Consider the following 21312-nt stretch of genomic DNA (forward strand, 5'->3'; position numbering starts at 1 on the left):
ATTTCGAAGCGTTAAAATAGATTGCCGAAATGGAAGAAGCGTGTTTATGAAATACATCAAATACTTGAAGACAAAAAACCTCACACCAACGCTGCTTTTTCAAAGAGCTGAAGTTTGGAGCAACATTAAAAATAGGTGGATGTTGAAATCCACTTCAAGTGCGACTACACAGCACCTTCACCAACAGAAGCATTAACTCCAAAAGCAATGGAAAAGAGTGGAAATGCGCGCTTGTCCCTACCCAGATCCACATCTGGAGTCTCCTGTTAAAGTCAGCTCATATTCCAGACCAACATGGAAGCCCCTCTCATGGTTTAAAGGAGCTCTGAATCCAATGTTTTCTTCTGTGGAATTACAGATGTTTTAATAAAGATTAAACACAACAAAACCTGGCGGTAATTGCTATGGCAATGCAGCCAGCGGTATAGAACACTCTGGCCTGCATCCAACACACAGGCTGGGATCTACCTAGCAACCAAATGAAGCCCAAATCGCAATCAAGCCTGAACAGAAAGAGCGCAAGCACAGAAACCTGCACACACTTTCCACAAACCATTTTACAGAAGCCTTTGGCATGCGAGGCGTTTTTACGGCGTGAAGCAGAATACTGATTTCCAGCAAGACGCTAACAGCAAGTAGAGATTTCCTTACCTCAGCCTTTCCTTGCAGAAAGGGACACCAGCACCAAGCCTCCGGCAAAAAAATATCCTCTCCTACTGTGGGCTTTAGTATTATAAACCCAAAAATATAAACAGAGAATCACTTAAATGTTTAGAAAACAGTTCCAAATCTCTGAGCAGGTGATTTAACAGCCTTAAAAACACAAGAGAGAACAGGTAAAGTGTTATCTAACCTCCAGCTCAGTAATGTGAGGAAGGTTTGTCTCCCAGCTCCTGTCCTCTGGTTGGAGTCTGCACAGGAGAAAGCTCTCCATGGAGCGCGGAGAGGATGGAAGGGAAAGCACCATTCCCTTTCAGAGGGCCCCCGGCCTCTGCTTGGGCTTGGAGGCCCAGCGCATGGAGCTCAAAGAAAATCCGATCACTACCAAAAAATAAGTTAATTCTAGATTAAAAAAAATAGACAGGGAAGATTATATTTCAATGTTGCTTTCAATGATAGAGCTCCTTATGCCAGAAATCATGAATTGCCTTATTTCTGCAGCAGCAACCTTGCTGGGTGGCATTACATTATTTATGAGTAATGCAATCCACATTTCCTAAACATTCCTACTCACAATTTAGGCTGGTGGTTTCTATTTTTTTTTTTGTTTGGCTAGGTTTTTTTTAAGGATTCAGATAATAAGTCATGTTAAAACTCATCAGACGCCAAGATTTTGATGCCATGCGCAGGGACAGCCAAGTGCACAGGTCCATACTCGTATGTAATGTGTTCTGCCCTAACGAAGTTACAGAACATATATAGCAAAGTGTTTTGGAAGCATTTACAAAGTAATAAATGCTTCTGAACCATTAGAAACTTAATCATAAGGAACTTCAAGCTCAAAAAAAGCAGCTTATACGCACATTGTAAAGTTAATATTCAACTACAGTAGGAGAAGGGAATGGCAGCCCCCCCCAAACCCAGAAACGCTTCTCCTGGAGGGCATTTCCAGAGATCAAAAGCAGGACCAGAAACTGACAGTGTCTTTATTTGCAACCAAAAGAAATCTTTACCAACGCGTAACTGCATTTACACTAAAACCCCGCTTAGTAATAGAATCAGCAATTCTGAACACGCTCATTTTTATTTCCCTCGTTGATATTCACTGTTTTGAAACCATCATTCCTCCCCCTGACTCACTGACTTTGAATCGCTGTTATGGAGAGAGAGAAACGTGCTGGCCATTAACTGCTACTCAGGTTTCAAATTTAAGATGCCAGCAGATCCCCTTCTTCCAATTTACTCTCTGAAAAAAAAAATCTCAAAGCAGAACAGCGAGACCTGAGATAAACAATGCTATTCCTCAAGCGAGAGCCACGCAGCCAGAAAGGCCCATGCAGAATAAAATAGAGTTTCACCAGCTGAAGTTCTCTAACCATAATACTGAAATTTTCTTTAGGTCCTGACAAGTTTTGCACACGAACAATACCGAAAGAAGCGATAAATTCATAAGGAATTCCATTGTTTTCAGAGAAATGCATTAAAGTGCAAAGAAATGAGCAACTCTGAAGAACATTGGGAACAACAGTGGCTTCTACCCAACTCTAACCTTTTCTTTAATTAAGAGGTAAACGCTTTGCATAACAGTACAGTCTAACGACAGAAAAATTACTGCAGTTATCAAGACCTCTCGGATCATTTGGACAGACAGCCTGCGTGCTGCAAATTCAGTACGAGCCTCTGGCCCATCAGCTGCATCTCCACCCCATCCAGTCCAGCTGTAAAAACCCAGCTGCAGGCGGACTCCTCTCTCCACCGCAGGGGTCGGCTCGGGCCAGATACAGTGGGAGAACACGGTCTGACAAGCGTACTGTTTAAATGCACACCAGATGTATCGAAAGGCAGATGAGCCGCATATTCCTGTCATTTCTTTTAAATCATGCTGGAAATGAGTTCAAGAAATATCCTGACGCCTTTATCGCTACGGAAGTAAGGCTGCGGGGATGAAACAATTTGTCAAGTCCATACTGTGAGTGAAAAGGCTTCCACCGCAACTCCAGAGGAAAAGTCCTGCAACTCCAATCGCACGTGTTCTGGAATGGAGTAACTTCTGAGGGCACATATGATTCATCCCCCTTCCTCCTCTACCCCACCCACAAACACGTCACTCCTTGTGGTCCCCCCACATCACTGTTCTTCACAAAGAAAGAGAAAAGCAAATTCTCCAAATTTTACCTGCTCAAGGTTTGCATGGAAAAGCAGATGGGGGACTATGGATCCCTGCAGGGCTTCCCTACAAATACGCTGTACCAGAGATGGGGAAACCCAGCCTGACACAAACACAAAACACTGTGAGCTCTGGAGGAACAGTCTATGAAACACAGACGAAGCCGCCCACACCACTGACTGGCCTCCAAGCTCCCTCAGTTCCATGTTTTAATGCACCTGCCTCCTGGAAGTCTCTTTAATGCTCTCCTGGTGGAAGCGTCATGCATGACACCAAACTTGATCTCCCATCTAGAGCTGCTCTTACTTTGTTTTACCTTTTCCCAGCGAGAAACTCTACTGCTACACCTCCATTAACTTGATTTCACCATAACCTGCACCGCAAACAGCCGCTTCACATCCTTCTCCTATTTTAAACCACATCCAAACGATCTGGACTGGAAGAGCTGTACCTTCCAGATTCCATAGACCAAGCCTATCAGATAAGAAGCCACCCAGAGCACAGACTCACCGGCACCCACTGCCATCCTTTCCTCCAAAGATAGTCAATACTTCCTTTGCTTTTCCACTTTATGTCGGAGGTTCTGCTTATTCTACCATGTACACACATAGAAAAGGAAGCACGACTCGATGTCCTTCTCCCTTTTATGACAGAATTTCAACTCAACTCTCGATTGCTCTGCCAAGGGCGGTTTGTGTCCTGCACCAACACTACTGAGGGTCAGAGGGTTCCCTGAAGCGCAGAGGGTGGCACCTAATGCTTCCCTCACCATCCAGCAGACGTGGATAGAAAGCCCTTACACCACACGTGATGCTGAGCCCTCAAGAAGCCCCGTGTGATGGCACACACCGTTGACATCCGACACGTTACAGCCTACAGCAGGGAAACCCAACCAAAGGAAATCCAAGAGCGTTACAAGCTATGCTGGCAAATCTACTTCCTATTACGATACAACCAGAATTATACCAGGTTATAATTAAGGTTTAACACAAGCAGTTTATAAGCATACCTCCTTAAGTCCAACAGATTGCCAAAACCCAGCATCTTCCTAAAATGGTTTCAACACCATCAAATCCCTCGTTAAGCAAGGACACAGCCCAGTGGCAAGTTTTTCTGGCCAAATCCATCATTAACTTAAATCTCCGCCTAAGTTACAAAGGTATCTACACATGGTGGGATGCAGACACCTGTTCTGCATGGAAACCTTCCATCTCGTGTTCGCATTTGCATCAGCTGCAGCCTCTCCCGAAGGGGCACAAACGGAACTCCAGCAGCTTCCCACATTCCAAACTGTGATCAAATGCTGCCCAAACCTGAACTTCCCTTCACTTTTCTGCCAGACTTGAGGATAAACTCTTTGATGAGCTGAAGCAGACGTTCCTTCTCCGCCTCCCCAAACCATTTGAAGCCCACAGTCCAGAAGCACGAGGCAGCGCTGCCTCTATTAAAGGATGAGCGCCTGAGGGCGGCCGTGGGGCAGCGCTCCCAAAAGCACCTGGAGCAGCCTCAGCATTCCAGGGGCCGCGACCGCCCGCTCAACGGCCCGAGCCTCAGCCCTGCCCGGTAGGAGACGCCAAACGATCGCTCCCCGGGCAAAGCCCCGGTTCTCGCCGCGGTTTCACCACGGTATAGGGTTACGCAAGGCGGCCCGAGACCGCTCTCTTCGCCCCCCAATCCCCGGTGCGGCCCCGGTTTCTCCCCCCTCTCCATCCCCGCTGCGGCCCCGCTTTCTCCCCTCTCTCCATCCCCGGTGCGGCTCCGCTTTCTCCCCCCTCTCCATCCCCGGTGAGGCCCCGCTTTCTCCTTCCTCTCCATCCCCGATGCGGCCCCGCTTTCTCCTTCCTCTCCATCCCCGATGCGGCCCCGCTTTCTCCTTACTCTCCATCCCCGGTGCGGCCCCGCTTTCTCCTTCCTCTCCATCCCCGGTGCGGCCCCGCTTTCTCCCCCCTCTCCATCCCCGCTGCGGCCCCGCTTTCTTCACCCTCCTCTATCCCCGGTGCGGACCCGCTTTCTCTTTCTGTCCCTCCCCCGCCTGGCGCCGCTTTCTCCCCCCTCCGCCGCCTCTCCCTCCCCCGCAGGCCCCGCTCTCTCCCCTCCCCCCGGTAACAGCCCCGCACACCTGCGCTGCCGATTTCCATTCATGGAGCTGGGGCGCAGCCGCTCGGGGCTGCGGGCTCGGGGCTGCTCGGGGCGGCGCTGGGCGATCGGAGGCCCCGCAGAGCCGCGGCCCGGCCCGCAGCTCCCGTTCCCTCTGGCGGCAGCGGCGGCGACCGGATCCCCCCCCGACTTCGTCCCTTCCCTCCCCGACCGGAAGTTGCGTGGCCTCAGCTCGCGCGCGGCCCCAGCCTGCCGGAAGTCCCGCCCCCCACGCGCGCGGCGCAGCCGGTCGAAAGCCACACCCCCCATGCGCGCGCGTGCGGGGAGTCTCGCCGGAAGTCTAGCCCCCTCCCACGCGCCTCTTCCGGTCGACTGGGCCGGAAGTGGCGGGCGAGGCGGGAAGCGGCGCGGTTGCTTGGCAACGGGGCGGGAATGGCGGCGGGAGGAACGCGAACGGGGACGGCCCGGCTTTCCCGGGGGCGGGAAGGAACCGCAAACCCCGGGCCGGCAGCCGCCTGTGCGACCTGAGGGGCGGGAAGGAGCCGCAAACAGCAAACCCCGGGCCTGCAGCCGCCTGTGTGAGCGGAGAGGCGGGATGTGGGCGCCCTCGGGGCCTCCCCGCAGAGCACGGGGCTGGGTTCGTGCCCCGTTTCGTCAGAGACGAACCCAGTGCTGTTTGATGTGTGTAAATGATGCGGATAGCGAGATCGAGGGCACTCTCACCAAGGTTGCAGGTGACACCAAGCTGAGCACTGACAGGCTGGAGAAGTGGGGCTGGGAGAACCTCATGAGCTTCAACAAGGCCAAGTGTAAGGTCCTACACCTGGGTCAGGGCAATCTGCAGCTTCAATACAGGGCGGGGGATGATGTGATTGAGAGCAGCCCCGAGGAGAAGGACTTGGGGTGCTGGTTGACAAGAAGCTCAACATGAGCCGACAACGTGCGCTTGCAGCCCAGAAACCAACCGTGTCCTGCACTGAATCCAAAGCAGCGTGGGCAGCAGGGAGGGAGGGGATTCTGCCCCTCTGCTCCTCTCTTGGGAGACCTCATCTGGAGGATCGTATCCAGTTCTGTAATCCTCAGCATCAGAAGGAGATGGAGCTGTTGGAAAGGGTCCAGAGGAGGCTACAAGATGATCAGGGGGCTGAAACACCTTCCATACAAGGACAGGCTGAGAGTGTTTAGGTTGTTCTGCCTGGAGAAGGCTCAGAGGAGGTATTATAGCTACCTTCCAGTACCTGAAGAGGCTACAATAAAGCTGGGGAGGGGCTGTTTGCAAAGGTTTAGAGTGATGTGACGAGGGGCAATGGGTATAAATTGGAGAGGAGCAGTTTTAGACTAGACGTAAGAAAGCCAGAGGTGTCCTAGGGTGCATGAAGAGTGGAGGGAGCAGGCGAGGGAGGTTCTCCTTCCTCTCTGCTCTGGTCTAGGGAGGTCCCAGCTGGAGTCCTGGGTCCAGCTCTGGGCTCCCCAGCTCCAGAAAGATGAGGAACGAGTGGAGAGAGCTCAGTTGGGGTCACAGAGATGAGGAGGGCACTGGAGCATCTCTCTTAGGAAGAGAAGCTGGGAGCCCTGTGTCTGTGCGGCAGAGAGAGGAACAGATGGAGAGAGGATCTCATCAATGCTGATCAATATCTGATGGGCGAGGGACAGGAGGACAGGGCCAGACTCTGCTCAGTGGTGCCCAGTGACAGGACAAGGGGCACCGGGCACAAGCGCAGGCCAGAAGTTCCACCTGAACTTGAGAATGAACTTCTTTCTTGTGCAGGTGATGGAGCAGAGTAACCAGGTGCCCAGGGAGGCTGTGGAAGTCTCCTTCTCTGGCCCTGGCCAAACAGCAGGAGGGGCATCACTGGAAGGACTGGAGCTTCAGACCAGCATAAAGGGAGTTTGGGATTCATAATCCAGATTTCAGAATCGACAACAATCAGCCTGGAGACTGCCAGTGACGTTAGTCTTAAAGTGTAAAGCCAGGTATCGGCTTTACACAGCGAAGATTCCAAATAAACACTGAACTACTCAATGATTTCCTGATGAAACGGAATCCTGAGACGGGAGGGGAAACGCGATCACCAAGATCAAGCAGATATGGCAGAGGGAGGCATCTCTGCCCAACTCGCATGCTTCAGAAGCGTACAAGCCCTCTGGTTCTGCACTGTAACTGGAACCGAGGGCCAGGACTCAAATGCCAACCCAACACCTGACACCAAGGCGTCCGATCTGTTTTCCAGGGCTTCAGACCCTGCTGCACAAGGCACGATTTTCTGTCGTACCTCTTTTACCGAAACAGCCCCCTCAGAACTGCAAAAGATGCCTGTTATGTAGTAGGGCTCATTCAGAAAGGTGATAAAATCTTAAAACCAGAAGAAGGATGCGTGCAGAGTCCACAGCTCTCAGTCCCACAGGAGCATTCTGCGTGCTACAGTTCAAGAAAAATAGCTGGTGAGCATTAGCAAGTGCTTCCTTAAAATTCCTTAGCATTATTCAAAAACCCAGAGAGCTCAACCACTAAATAATTCATCATCAAAAGGTACAGGGATACACATCTGCAAGGTAAAGATCCAAAGAATTTAGAGAATGGCAGGCAGCCTCCAGTGCTGGGCCCCAAAACAGCCATAAGCTGCAGGACATTTGCAAGGGATTCCAAAGCTGGGGAAAGGAAAACATGACAAAAACTCAGAGGATCAAGTTTAACCCCCATCCAAAAAGTCTGAAATCTGTCCCTAAAGAACTTTGGAGCCTTTTACAGCCCCCAAAGCATGGAACAGAGCTGGAGAAGCAGCACATTTTATCATCAAATCACAGTATGGTTTGGGTTGGAAGGGACTTTAAAGCCCATCCAGTTCCACCCCTGCCATGGGCAGGGACATCTCCCACTGGATCAGGGGCTCCGAGCCCCATCCAACCTGGCCTGGAACCCCTCCAGGGATGGGGCAGTCACAGCTTCCCTGGGCAACCTGGGCCAGGGCCTCACCACCCTCACAGCAAAACATTTCTTCTTAAGATCTCTCAATCTCCCCTCTTGCAGCTGAAAACTGTTCCCCTTGTCCTCTCCCTGCCTTCCCTGATCCAGAGCCTCTCCCCAGCTTTCCTGAGTCCCTTCCAGTCCTGGAAGCTGCTCTAAGGCTTCTCCAGAGCCTTCTCCAAGCTGAACAACCTCAACTCTCTCTTCACATAGGAGGGGGACATCTCAGATCATCTTTGTGACCTCTTCATTTTGATGTATGCTTCCAATACCCCAAGGAGCTTAAACAGTTCTCGGACTGATGCCATTCGATCATTTAAGTGTCTCTCTTATTAAATTGAAGTCTGAGGGCTTTTGGATCCTCTGCAGCATTAGATGCCACTCAGCTGCGGTCAGCATTTCCCCACTGCTCCCCACGCCCTTCTCGGGTGGGCGGCCAGGACTACGCGTGTCCCCTTTCCTTCCCCACGCAATCCGACTCAGGAGTGGCACCCCGACATCATCACATTGCTTTTATTTAGGTCTTCTGCCAACAGTTACAGGGTAACAGACACTGGGACTGCAAAGTCAGAGTTGCAAGCAAAAACCAGGACCGAGGCAACAAAATAAACCCCCACAAAGGCAATCAAATCAACTCAAACCGAATACAAATCCCATGTGCTGAAGCTCTTTAATCATACCGGTTTCTTTAATAACGAGGTGGTTATGATCTTACAGTATTTTCTTTTGGCCTGATCCAAGGATTTTGTTACTCTTTACCGGTCTCAATTCCACGCATACAAAACAAAACTGGTATTCGACCTTTAAAATATAAGCCATATTTTCTTAATAAAATAAGTTTTGTGCTGCTGCTCGTTCCGTAAGTACTGTACATCAACCGCTCACGTCTGCCTAATGAAGGGACTGCACAGAGCTCAAGCTAAAGCAAAAGAAAACAAACCCACAAGAAAAACAACAACCCAAACGGAGCATCCTGCGAAACCCCCGTGTACAGTTCAACACTTGCTCATAGAAAGGAGGTACGAAAGGGGCTTGAAACCAAACACAAAAGCACTGGAGTCCCAGAAATTTTCTTTCACAACTTGAAGTGCAAATCACTCAGGCAAAGATATGAATTTCACATATTTATTGCTGTCCTGCTGCCTGGCTTCCCTTTCCAAAAGGATCACATTCTTTTATTTCACGCTAATTTTCCAAGAAGAAAACCTTCCGCGAGGCAACGTTGGGCTTTTTTTTGACACCAGACGTTGGGTCGTACGCTTGCAAACACCAGACCTCCCCTCCCGAGCCGCCCCCAGCAGCTGGGGGAGAGGGCGGCTCTGCCCCCCACCCTGCTCAGATATCAGCTAAGGGAAACAAACAGCATCCCACAACTGATGGGTAAATGGAAATTACTCCTCTTCCCACAAAACTGCATGCACCTGGCGGTGGTTCCAGTTGCGGAAGGAACACATGTGCGTGGAGAAGGCAGAGACTCGGAGCCATTCGCGATGTCCGGAGGGGGGCGAGATTTGTGGCTAACGACAAGTCCTGATATGTCTCTGGGTTAACACCTATCCGCTATGGGGAGCAAAATGCACAGCACCTCAACATGCAGTTATTCATTTGTATCTCGGACAAGAACAGAGTGGAAATGCTGGATGCCGGAGCCACATAGAAGGTACGGTGCATAGTCCATGATACAAAACATGCGGGTAGCTCAAACCCCTCCTAAATGTCTTCAACATGGAAACAGGGTCTCGAGGGTACAGCAGCTACTGAGTTTGGCTTTTGGATTGATTCAAAACCATGAAAACCCAACGCAGAGGGTGAAATAAGGGCAGAACGCGATCTGCAAGTCAACAGCTGAGAGTTTCAGAAGCTGTGAAGCTTTTGTGTAGTTAAAATTGCTGTTAAAAGTAGGTGCTACATCAGCGAGTCTTCATTCATAGTTTTCTATGAACAGCCACCTTACAAATGAGTGCAAATCTTAAAGGTCCATTTTACATTTCAAGTCTCGAGGTTAAAAAAAAAATCGTTACAGAGCGACAAGCTGTTTCTGTAAATGCCCACACTATCTCTTTTCAAATGGTTAAAAATGGCACACGCGCTATGCCACAGCTACTAAAAGACATCTCGGAATTCTAGACCCAACTAAAACACTAAAATAAAAACTTAGAAACCAAAATACCTTTGCCCCTCGCTGCAGAGCAGCAGCCGGGTGCTGCCCGCTGTAATGCTGGTGAACAAACGGATTTGCAGAGAGAACCTTGACCTCAACCCTGGTTTTATTCTTAACGAGGGGCTTTCTAACGCCCTCTGAGATCCTTTTGCTTTCAATGAACCCAAGCCAGAGTTCTGAGGATGGGATGGAGAGGTGCTGAATTTGTGTCACTATGCAGGCACTTGTGTATAGGAATGTAGGCTTCTCATGTTGACGTTAGTGTTGATGCATTCCCTACTCTCTAAAAGCCTTCCTAAGAGTTCCCTACCTACTGACCATGAATAGTTCTTGGTCTCCTCCCCGTCACCTTGCGGATATACAGCAGTGGAGGTCAACACAAGGTGCGAAGGAGAAGAAGGACCAAATACTGGAGTCTTGAGGACAAAGAGGACTGTGCTAAACGTAGGGTCTTCACAACACGTGACAGCAGTGGGCTCAGCACTTAGTTTGCATAGCATATTGATGTCTTCATTTCTCACAAAGAAAAAGAAAACAGGTGGAGTGAATTCCAGGTGTGAGGACAGATCAGGGGCTCGACACGAGCAATGGGGTTTTCACGAAGGCAAGGTTGAACGTCAGAGCGTATAAAATGGAAAGGTGTGCTTCTACCCACACGTACTGACCAGGGGCAGCGCTTGCGGTGGGTCTGCCTCGGAAACGGTTCCCGGCTGGCAGTGAAACGACAAGAGCGCGCTGCCCTTCGAGAGCCTGGGAGGAGTGTGCGCATCATTTTTTCTCTCCTAGGAAGCGCTGCGCACACTTTCATGTAAGAAAACCCTGGATAATCTGCCCACATTATGCAGGGAATGAGTTGCTGCCACTGCCCCACTGTGCGTAACGATCATTCCGTGCAGCAAAACGACTCCGAAAAGCAGTTGCTACGGTACTTGTTGGAAAAAAAGGCTTTTTTTCCTGTTACAAACACAAAGCAGGAGGAGTTTCCCCCATGACAATAACAAGGATTTCATCATTCTCACTAAGGAACAAACCTGGTGTGCTTTCAGAATAAAAAAAACCCTGTGCATGAGATCAGTGACACCACGACACAAAGAGCAGCAAAACCTAGCAGCAGAGAGGGTGACGGATTGGGGAGTGCTGGAGTCAGGGATCGATCGCGGTGCTTCGGAAAGCAGCCGAGTTGGGCAGACGTGTGCTGAACGCACACAGAGCCGGGCGCCGAGGAGGACCCTGCGGCGGGTAACAGTCATCGGACAGGACACGTTAGAGATCTCTGGCGTGAGCGCACAAGCCTCAGGAGGTGCCGTGATGTAAACTCGGAGTGTTAATGACTCGTGTGTTTTGGCAACAGACTCAGTATCGTATAAAAATAATGTTTAGTAAAAAAATCCCGGTGTCCGTCATACAAATTCAGGAAAAAAAAAAAAAAAGAAAGAAGAAAAAAAGGAAAAAAAAAATCAAAAATCGATAGTGATTTCTGTCCTCATGGGATGGAGATGTCCCCATTTGTCAGAAACAGTTTTAAATAACAAGTAGTAACATTGGAAACAAAACTGGGTCAGCAGCCATTAAACGCGCCCTAAAATGAAAGTGCATTGGAGTTTAACCACCATGAGGTCGTGATCGAACACAAACTGCAACTTAGGACCATAGGAATTGAACTCCTTCCGATGGAAAATAGGGACCGCCATCCAGACAAGGTTCCTATCCTCCTTACGAGATTAAAAACATGGGAATTTTGCAGCATCGTAGTAAGGCACTCACCCATGGCAAAGTCTGTGACTGTTGCTTCAAGTGGCAGCAGCTAAACTAGCTTTGAACGCGAGGAAGACAGTTTTCCGAGCTAAGTGCTAGGGTGCCTTACATCGTACAGGGGGGGATTATCGGGGGCGCGGGGAACTGTTAGTGTTAGAATTCTCCTATAAACTAGTTGGTTTTTTTTCCCCTTGAACCCATTAAAGCATCTCATAGTCTAAAATATTAGTTTTATAAATCTAGTTTTCTGTTTTAAGGCTCTAAAAATTCCCTCCCCCCCATCACCTTTCCCCCCCACCCCAAAAATACCTACCAGCGCCCGGCGGGCAACGGAGGACCGCATCGGTCACGTCACAGTCAGCAGTCTAGAGTATTGCATCTTAAAAATGAAAACCTGCTTCCGCCTCCCGGGAAGTTATATCCCTTCCTTGAATGCCTTTCATGTGTTTGGTCAGGTCAAAAATTTTGCAAAGCCAGAAGAAACTTAAAAAATAATAATAATAATAATCATCATCATCGTTCTCTTCCAATCCTACGGAGGTGTTGGATGTTTCTGTCCCGTGGTGCTGGTCTCCTGCCTCGAACCGACGCTGCCTGCCCTGCAGTGATTTCTCATTGGAAAAAAAAAAAACCAAGGTTGTCCCAATGCTTCCTTTTTTTTTGTATGGCTCCTACAAATCTGAAAGCTTTCTTGAGTGAGGTAACAAAAGTTAGGCTTTCAAGCAAAGTACATGGTACGTAAAGTGTCCTGATGAACCTGCACAGCCTTCGCCAAGGCCTGGGGGTCTCTGCCGTTGCTCTGTCCAGATATATGGCTGCCCTCGCCACTGAAAATCAAGGAAACCGTAATTAATTTGGATTCCCCTTGGAGATGAGGGTCCGTGAGCGCTCTCAATGCCACACACGGGGATGCCTGGCACTGCAGGGATTCACACAAGAATCCTAGAATGTCCTGAATTGGAAGGGACCCACAGGGATCACGGAGTCCAGCTCCTGTCCCTGCACAGGGCACCCCCAACATTTACACCATGAGGGTGTTGGCCAAAGGCTTCTGGAATACCGTCAGGCTCTGCACTGTACCTGCTTCTCTGGGAGCTGTTCCAGTGCTCCTGCACCTCTGGGGGAAGAACCTTTTCCTACTGTCCAACTCCAGCACCTCAAGGTGCATGCTAACGCTCAGACACTCCAGGGATGCTCCTCCAGGCCCAGGACGAGCTCAGGATGGGATTTAACCCTCCTTTACCTCCAGTTCTCCCTAGGCTGTCATCTAAGAGGATGCAGCTACGTGCAGGTCTCCCCTGGAAAGACTCTGCTGCAGCACTGCTCGGACACAAGCACTTCCAAACACCCCTCTCCGTCCCCGGGATTGTCCCCCCAGGACTGCAGGAAGAGCCCTGTCACCTGTCGTGCTCCTTGTCCACGAGATGGTACCGCGCTCGGAATGCCACCAATCGGGCGTAGTAGGCTGGGGCCGGGATGGAGACGGAGCGCGTGCAGCGCACGTAGGTATGGCACAGCTGGTACGTGAGGATCTGCAGCTCATCTGCGGTGAACCGGTTGTCATCCCAGAGCACGTAGTAATGGGACGGCCGGCTCGTCCCCTGGGAAGGAGCGGGGGCAGCATGAGAGGTGTAGGCAGCTCCTCGTATCCTCATCACCCCCCTCCCTGATCCAAACCACCCAGCAGAAGCCTGGGCAGGAGAGATGCCCGTGCTTTCCTGATTTGAAAACCTCACACATGCACAGACACCGCCAGGCAGAAAGTCCTCAGCACTAAGGTGTAAACCAGCACTAACGCTGCCGCCCCAGACTCCTGACACCACACCTTGCATCGCATATCACAACGGCTTCGCAGCCATCCAGGCCAGCTCCCTGCTGTCCTTGCAGAGGGAAAGGAAACCCAAAAGCTTCCCCTTTGGAAGCAGCTGTAGATTAAATGAGTGCATTTTTTTCAGCACACTTTCTGACTCATCTTGGCTGCTTGAAGACAGGCAGCTGCAAAGCGGGCAGCTCCAGGGACAGCTGGCCCCAGCTCTCCCGCTCCCGGCCAGACAACAGGTCCCTGCTGACGACCAGGAGCCCCAGCGAGCCCAGCACGCTCACACACCAGCTGACAAAGCTGCTGAATTGGCCACTCGGAAGGAGGAAAATCTCTGAGGAGAGATCCTTGGTTCTGGGAGAAAAATTGAGTACTTGCCACACAGAAACATAGAATGGTTCGGGAAGGGACCTCAAAGCCCATCCAGTCTCACCCCCTGCCACGGGCAGGGATACCTCCCACTGGCTCAGGGGCTCCAAGCCCCATCCAACCTGGCCTTGAACACCTCCAGGGATGGGGCAGCCACCACTGCTCTGGGCAACCTGTTCCAGGGCCTCCCCGCCCTCACAGCAAAACATTTCTGCCCAAGATCTCATCTCCATCTCCATCTGACCTCTTTCAGCTTCAAGCCTTTCCCCCTTGTCCTGTCCCTGCCCTCCCTGATCCAGAGCCCCTCCCCAGCTTTCCTGGAGCCCCTTTCAGCACTGGAAGCTGCTCTAAGTTCTCCCTGGAGCTTCTCTTCTCCAGCAGCAGCAGTTCCATCCCGGCATCTGCTCCTCAAGCCACTGCAGTGGCAGCCTGGACCAAAGTGCCCCCATCTCTGGTGCCGGATGGAGGCTGCGGCAGAGTCTGACACACGAGAGCACAGACCACAACAAGAGCTGAAGGAAAGCGGCAACATCGCAGCCGCCACCTCTACAGCACCGTACCTGAATGCCTGCATGACTGCACAGGTAGAAGTCAAATTCAAAGGGATGGGTGATATTAGTGTCCACTGTTGTTCCTGCTGGGATGTTCCCGCTCTTCCCAATCTAGAAGGAATAGAAAGAGAGATCCAGGCAGTGCAGAGTTCAGTTATTTCCAGCTGCCCAGCGCACCCGCCCTGCACCAGCGCCGCAGCACAGGGTCCTCATCTTGGCAGCTGTTTGAGAGCACCATGCAGAGCTGCCCCCAAAGTGACCGTGAACGGGGGACAGGAGCAGCCCATCCGCTCTGCTCCCAGCACGAACAGCCTCACTGGCATTTTCTGCAAGCACCAACACCAGGCACGACAGGGAGATGGAGCAACCGGCATCAGAAGGGAAGTCAGCAAGGTGAGGGCTGGCCACTGGAATGAGGATTAAGTGAGTATAGCTCAGGGATCTCTGCAGAGAGCAGAAGCTTTAGTTTCTGCCATGAGGTACTTGAGATTTGCACCCTGATCAAGAACTGTCCTCAGTTCCTAGGATTAAGTCTTCACGGTCAGGTAAAGCCAGGATCTGGTCAGATTACATCTAACCACTCAATTCAGATCAAATCTAGGAAAAGCAACAGCAACCAGCGCTGCTGCACAGCACACGGGAACAAGCTGTGAGCAAGCAGGGGGTTATTCATCCTGTCACGTCAGCGGCTGCAGCTACCGCCAAAACACCAGATGTTTTCACGCCGACAGAGGCTATTTCAGGAGAGCCACCAGGATCATCAGCACCCAGTAACCTATAATAACAGCAAACAGCTGGCTGGCTTTCTAGAAGCAGCCTAATCCACACGGATGTGGGAGTCAACCCAGCAGCATGTTCTAATCGAGAAAGAGCGCTCTGCCTGCCAGCGGCGAGCTCTCCCCTCGGCAAAGGCAGAGCTGGCTCCTCCTCAGGGCTGGGGATGAAGCAGCCGCCTCCAGCCCTGGCACTCCGCGGCGCTCACCCTCTCATTCTTGTCTGCGCAGAAGAGACGGGTGTGATGCCTTTTCTGGACGACGATGTAGGTGATGCCAGGCTGGTAATCCTTTTCCAGTTTGATGCAGGCATCTCGGATTGCTAGGAGCTCATAGTGAAGGATCTGGAGAGACGAGGGCAGGCAGAGTGAGGGGACACGCCAGCATGCAGCTGTCCCCGTGCACTCTAAAGGAACCCCACGGGACCCAGTGAAGCCCTGGTGGCAGACGGGTCCTCACCTGAGGGAGCTGCCCCTCGGGAACGCCGTCGCGGTAGAAGATGATCCTGGTGGGTTTGAAACGGGTGGATTTGTAGAACTGGATGAGGAGCTCCCTCACCATGTAGGACAAGTCCTCGATGATCTCCTGGCGAGGACGCTGCACGCGCACCGTGGCACAGTACCGGCTGGGGTGGGCGTCCATGCTGCCCACAACCTGCAGTGACAGAGACGGGCCAGGCCCACGCATTACAACCAGAAGAACAGAGGGGATGTGGGATACTCCAAGCCTCCACCTGCTCCCAGCACCCCCAGCTGGCAGTGGGCAGAGCACCCCAAGTTCACACACGGGACAGCAAAAACTGAGCAGACAACCAGCACCCAAAGAGGACATCCCTGGTCATGGCCACATCCTGGTTCCATCCTTTGCCGTTCCCCTTGGGGTGTTTATGGGAATTTCCAGTGGGACAAGTTGACCAGTGCCACTGAGCAACGTGCCTGCAGGGGTTGCTGCTGCTCTGCCCCCGTTTCATCCTCTTGCTCCATAGAAGAGCAGAAAGCGATGCTGCCCTTTCCGCCTGTGTAAGCCTTTTTCCCTCCGTTCCTCAGATATTTGTGGCTTCCACAAAGGACTCTGTGATCCCAAGCCCTGTTTTAGTCAGGGCAATGACACCCCCGGGGTACAAACCCCAACCTGTGCTTGCCGTGACAGAGGTCTCAATCGCTGCGATGCCAGGGAGCTCTGCTCTCCATCAGTCCTCACCTCTCTGGCTGTGGCACAAATCCCCGCCTGCCTTGGTTGCTCAAAAAGGTGACCAAACCAGGGCAATGCTTGCACCGAGCATCTGCCTATGATTCTATGATTCTATGATTCTATGCCTCCTGTGCAGGTTTCACTTTTGCTTCCCCAACGGAGCTTTGGGGTCTGGGCTGCACTGCTGGAGCTGATGCACTCAAGAGTACTGTTTCCCTTGGCCTCAGCCACAGACACCCTTCTACTGTTTGGTTAACAATGCACCAAGGACAAGATCAAGGACAAGATGAAGGCTCGATCCTTTTCCCCCCCTGCAGCTTCAAAAAATCTTTAATAAAAATTAAAAAAAAACCAAAACACAAAAGCCCACAGTGGTCGTGTACAAAACCACAGAAAATGTTTTTAGAGTGGAAGAGCTGCCGCCAGGAAACAGACTGTTCTGTCCCACCCACACCCAGAGCAAACGGCCAAAAGCATTTCCCAAGCCCTTCTAATTAAGAAAAAAAATCCTCCTCCAATGAGGCATTTGCATGCCAAGGAAAACCTGAGCTATGAGTCCTGGAAAGTTAAGAACTTAATAGGAAAATGCTGATGTGCTTAATTAAAACGGACGCTACGAGAACCCGACACTCTCCCTCACCACAATGAGCACACGGCAACGTCTTAAGAGCCCAAGAAGGGTGTGAGCTGCTGTTTGGCCGCAGGGGCAGACAAGCAGCACTTCACTCGACGGAGGCTCCGTATTCATTTGAGGGGAAGGCAAATCCTCCTCCTGAAAAGGCTCTGAAGAAGCCCAGTCCCTCTGGTCTCCCACCATCTCCAAAGCCCAGCTCTCCCAGCTGGCAAATGTCCCTGCCAGGGCTGCCCTGCGGGATGGGGATGTTTGGGGGTGGCTGCACTGAGCTCCCCGCACACCCCATCCACCCGCAGGGTCCGGCACGTCACGAGCCCCATCTGCTGGCAGCTGCCAGCTCTCCCGGCAGCTCCCCAAAACCCCAGCTCCTCCGCAGAGAGGCAGGAAGGGATTTGGGTCCCACTGTCCCAGCAGCAGGATTGGAACACACGACAGGGCGCAGGGCCACCCACAGGGGTGTCATTTGGGGACAGCAGTGAAACAGCCCCTGGGGCACCGAGCCTGGCCCCGGACAAGGAACTTACAGCTGTTATGGAGGGTTTTTTCCCATCTCCTGCAGGTGGGTGAGTGACATCGGCCCCAAGGAAGATCACCGGCTGTTGAAAGACAGCAGAGCTGGGGGGGAGAAACGAGAAAGCAGCAGTCAGTGTTTTGGGGTCACCTCAGGGTGATGCGCAGCCCAACAGAGGAGAGCGGATTACCCAGAGGACACCTCCCACATCTGAGCTCTGGCCTGGGCACATCAACAGCTCCTCACAAGACGAGACAGGCTGCAAATCTACAGCTCAGAAGTGTTTCAAAGGGCTGCTTCACGCAGCAGCCCACAGGCTCCCTGTACCCCAGGTAGAACCAGGTGGGCAGCACCACCAGACGCTTGGGAAACAAGCCCCAAAATGCAAAAGACAGTGGCCGTACGAACCGCTGGTGAGGCACAAGGATGTTGTTGATCCCACCAAGCTTGACGTTGATCTTGAGGCAGAGGTTGGAAAGAGTCTGCGGGGAGGTTTTCACCACGTTCTTGACCTGGACGCACTGCGTGGCCATTCCCAGGAGGGTATCCCCAACGCGCTTCACCTCGGCTGTGGGCAGAGGAAGCAGATGAACACACAGACAACCTGCGAGGCTCCCAGCAGCATCCTCGGACACAGGGAGAGAAACCACTGCGGGAGGAGCAGAGCCAGCCCTGCTGAGCCAGAGTGAAGCCCCTCTCCTCTTCCCCAGACGCACCGTACACCGGCGTTTTCCCTGGCAGGATGACAATGATGAGCTGAAGCCCTGAATAGGTGTTCTTGAGGTGTCTGAACATGGGCTCCACGCTGTCTGCACCCTGGGCGTATTTGCAGAAGCAGGGTTGGCCTTGGATCGGCATCCCTGCGTCCTTGGAGATCTTGCGCAGCTGGTCCGTAAAGTTCCTGTGCCCGGGAGGAGAAGCTGTGAGCCCCGAGCCCACCCGCACGGCAGCTCAGCCACGCAGCCAGGCCACCGAGCAAGGCACGGGGACCCGGGGCTGGAGCGCTGCAGCACAGGACGGAGACGGGGACATCACGTCACTGCGCCTGCGGTTTTACAGCATCCAGCAAGCACACAGTGGGCGAAATGCAAGACCAACACATGTTAGAGAAGAATCATCCCCTCTTGGTGCCCTCCTAGCCCGGCATTGACTCTTGTGAGGGAGCTGCGAGCTGTTCTCCGTTCGGAAGCTGGAGAATGGGGAGCAGAGCAGCTGCCTGGGCACCTGATGGCCAGGTGACTGGCAAAGCTGATACAAGCCTTCACTTACCAAACTGGATGAAATGCTCAGTCACACTCCGGATTTTTATAGATTGCCAAGGATAAATTTGATGCAGGGAGAGGCAGAGCGTGGGGTGCCCAGCTCTGCCCCAAAGGAGTCACAGGAGGAGTGTGGCATCACTCCCACTTCGACCCAGTTATTGCAGACGTGGACACTAAGTAGCTCCAAACCATCTCAAACATTAGCTGTGCAAAACACTCAGAAAAGGCACACAACGTGCCTGCCTTGATGTGTTCACTCTTGGTCAGGAGAAACCCGAATTCCCAGGAGAATCCAAAGCCAATGTGGCCATTTCCTTAAATGAAATAAACTGTCCCTGCTCCGCGCCACTTTGCAACTGATGCAGAGAAGCTCTACCAAAGCTTTTCAGAAAGACTAAGACTACTCTGTAATTAAACCCTGTGGTAAGTTAGGATGCTTCCTACATCCATTACAGTATTTCACATCGGGTAATAGGGAAACTGTTAACTAAATCCCTCACAACCCTATCTCTACATTAGAAGAGTTCAATCCAGCTTTAGGGCTGGGAGTATCACCCGACAGCGCAGCCACCCGACGCAAAGACCTCATCAAGGAGTGCCCAACTGCCAGCTCACACGTGCTAGAGTGCCGATGGGCTCCTCCAGCCTGTCAGGCTTTGCGATGGCTCAGGGATTGTTTGCAGCCAGGATAAACACTCAGGCACTCTGGATAAACTCATAGAAACGAGACTGAAGACCCAAACTGAACCCAGATCAAATTTGCACCATGAACAATTCAAATTCAGCGTCAACGACAAAGGAAGTGCAAAGCCAGGCTGGGAGCAGCACCGTGGCCGCCCCACGAGCTACAACTCCCTCACATCATCCCACCCGCACGGGCTGCCCTTTTCCTTACTTCAGCACCTCCTCTCGACACTGCTTCTGCGGGGCAAAGCAAGCAATCGCCCAGACTTTGATCTCAATGCCGTTGTAGAACTGCTTCCCTCGCATGTCCCACACGCCTTGGTTGGGAGTTGCAATGGCCCGGTTCTGCAAGGCAAACAGACGATCAGAGCATTGCCGCGTCCTGCCCAGCCCCGCGCCGGCAGTCCCCGGCGAGCACTCACACCTGCCAGGGTTGCGCTTCCCACCACAACACCGTTCACCCCCGCTGCAGCCAACTCCCTGGGCTGCCAGGGTGCACGGTGATGGGCAATTCCACATCTCAGCTCCTCAAAGGTGATGGAAAACTCACCCGAGCTGCCTTGCCCTGAGCAGCCCTCTCCTCTGCAGCTCAATTTTGTCACCAAATGACTCTTGGCTAAGACTTTCCAAAGGTTCTACTCCCAAAAAACCCAAACCCAAGGCACTCTTGACAGAAAATTCAAGCTCTACCCTATAATTCCAAAGGCAGCACAAGTTCTGTTCAGGAACAGCGTTTCCTGGTGTGACAGCACCTCTCTCCACAGGTTGGCCCAGCACACGACCAAAGCAGCGCCGCTTACCCTGCCTCCGTACTGCAGGATGGGTGCCGGCAGGACCCTCCCTGTCACCTCCGTCATGTCATCTTTCACCTTGATCCCAAACTCCTGAATGTACGGATCCAAGTTGTAGCTGGCATTCTTCATCTGCAGAGGGAAGGAAGGGCATGGAACAAGAGAGACCAAGTGCTGCACTCCACACAGCTTCAGCCGGCCGGGAAGCACGGGCACCTGAAGTCATGTTCTTTAAAGCGGAAATTCTCTCCGTAAGGAAAGAAAGTGGTTTAACAGACAGGGCCAGACCCTATCCTCCAAACTGACCCACGGGGGACCTGATTTTTGAATGCATTGACAAACACAACCAAGAGCGGAGCTGCTCCGGGGATTTAAGGCTTCAGTGGGAAGGTTCAGACTGGTGAAACACTGTTCTCAAAAGTCATATCATAGACTGATATCACAGAATGGTTTGGGTTGGAAGGGACCTCAAAGTCCATGCATTTCCAACCCCCTGCAACGGGCAGGGACACCTCCCACTGGATCAGGGGCTCCAAGCCCCATCCAACCTGGTCTGGAACCCCTCCAGGGATGGGGCAGCCACCACTGCTCTGGGCAACCTGGGCCAGGGCCTCCCCGCCCTCACAGCAAAACATTTCTGCCTAAGATCTCATCTCAATCTCCCCTCTTTCAGTTTAAAAGCTTTACCCAGTCCCAGCAGGGATACCAAATGTCCCCGTCTCAGAGAGCCCAGAGACATTGGTTTGCATAAGACAGCATCATCAACGAGTCGTGGGCAGGGCTGAGTTGCCCTGGCTTGCCCCACAGTGACCTGCAAACCACTACCACAGCCCCACAATGCACAGTCCCCATGTGCACCCACAGCTGGGGTCATTCCTCTAATTTGTTTTCCTATTTTTAGTTCCAGCTCCATTTGGATCAG

General features: G+C 52.1%; 2 protein-coding genes across 2 annotated transcripts in view; both read right to left on the reverse strand.

Moving 5' to 3' along the window:
• The window catches only part of AGO3 (argonaute RISC catalytic component 3), a 41440-nt gene extending 36318 nt beyond the window's left edge, over positions 1 to 5122 (reverse strand). The window contains exon 1 of the mRNA XM_054086429.1: positions 4947 to 5122. Coding sequence (XP_053942404.1) covers positions 4947 to 4965 — 19 coding nt within the window. The 5' untranslated portion in view covers positions 4966 to 5122. The remainder of the gene's footprint in view (positions 1 to 4946) is intronic.
• Positions 5123 to 8380: 3258 nt separating this feature from the next.
• LOC104065362 (protein argonaute-1) overlaps positions 8381 to 21312 on the reverse strand; it is a 29154-nt gene continuing 16222 nt past the window's right edge. The window contains exons 10-20 of the mRNA XM_054086668.1: positions 20400 to 20522; positions 19811 to 19944; positions 18370 to 18554; positions 18062 to 18221; positions 17667 to 17757; positions 15777 to 15971; positions 15527 to 15661; positions 14554 to 14655; positions 13207 to 13406; positions 12119 to 12632; positions 8381 to 10566 (exon numbers count right to left, since the gene is read on the reverse strand). Of these exons, the coding sequence (XP_053942643.1) occupies positions 12524 to 12632; positions 13207 to 13406; positions 14554 to 14655; positions 15527 to 15661; positions 15777 to 15971; positions 17667 to 17757; positions 18062 to 18221; positions 18370 to 18554; positions 19811 to 19944; positions 20400 to 20522 (1434 nt within the window). The 3' untranslated portion in view covers positions 8381 to 10566; positions 12119 to 12523. The remainder of the gene's footprint in view (positions 10567 to 12118; positions 12633 to 13206; positions 13407 to 14553; positions 14656 to 15526; positions 15662 to 15776; positions 15972 to 17666; positions 17758 to 18061; positions 18222 to 18369; positions 18555 to 19810; positions 19945 to 20399; positions 20523 to 21312) is intronic.

Source organism: Cuculus canorus, chromosome 22, assembly GCF_017976375.1.
Source record: "Cuculus canorus isolate bCucCan1 chromosome 22, bCucCan1.pri, whole genome shotgun sequence".
Classification (NCBI taxonomy): domain Eukaryota; kingdom Metazoa; phylum Chordata; class Aves; order Cuculiformes; family Cuculidae; genus Cuculus; species Cuculus canorus.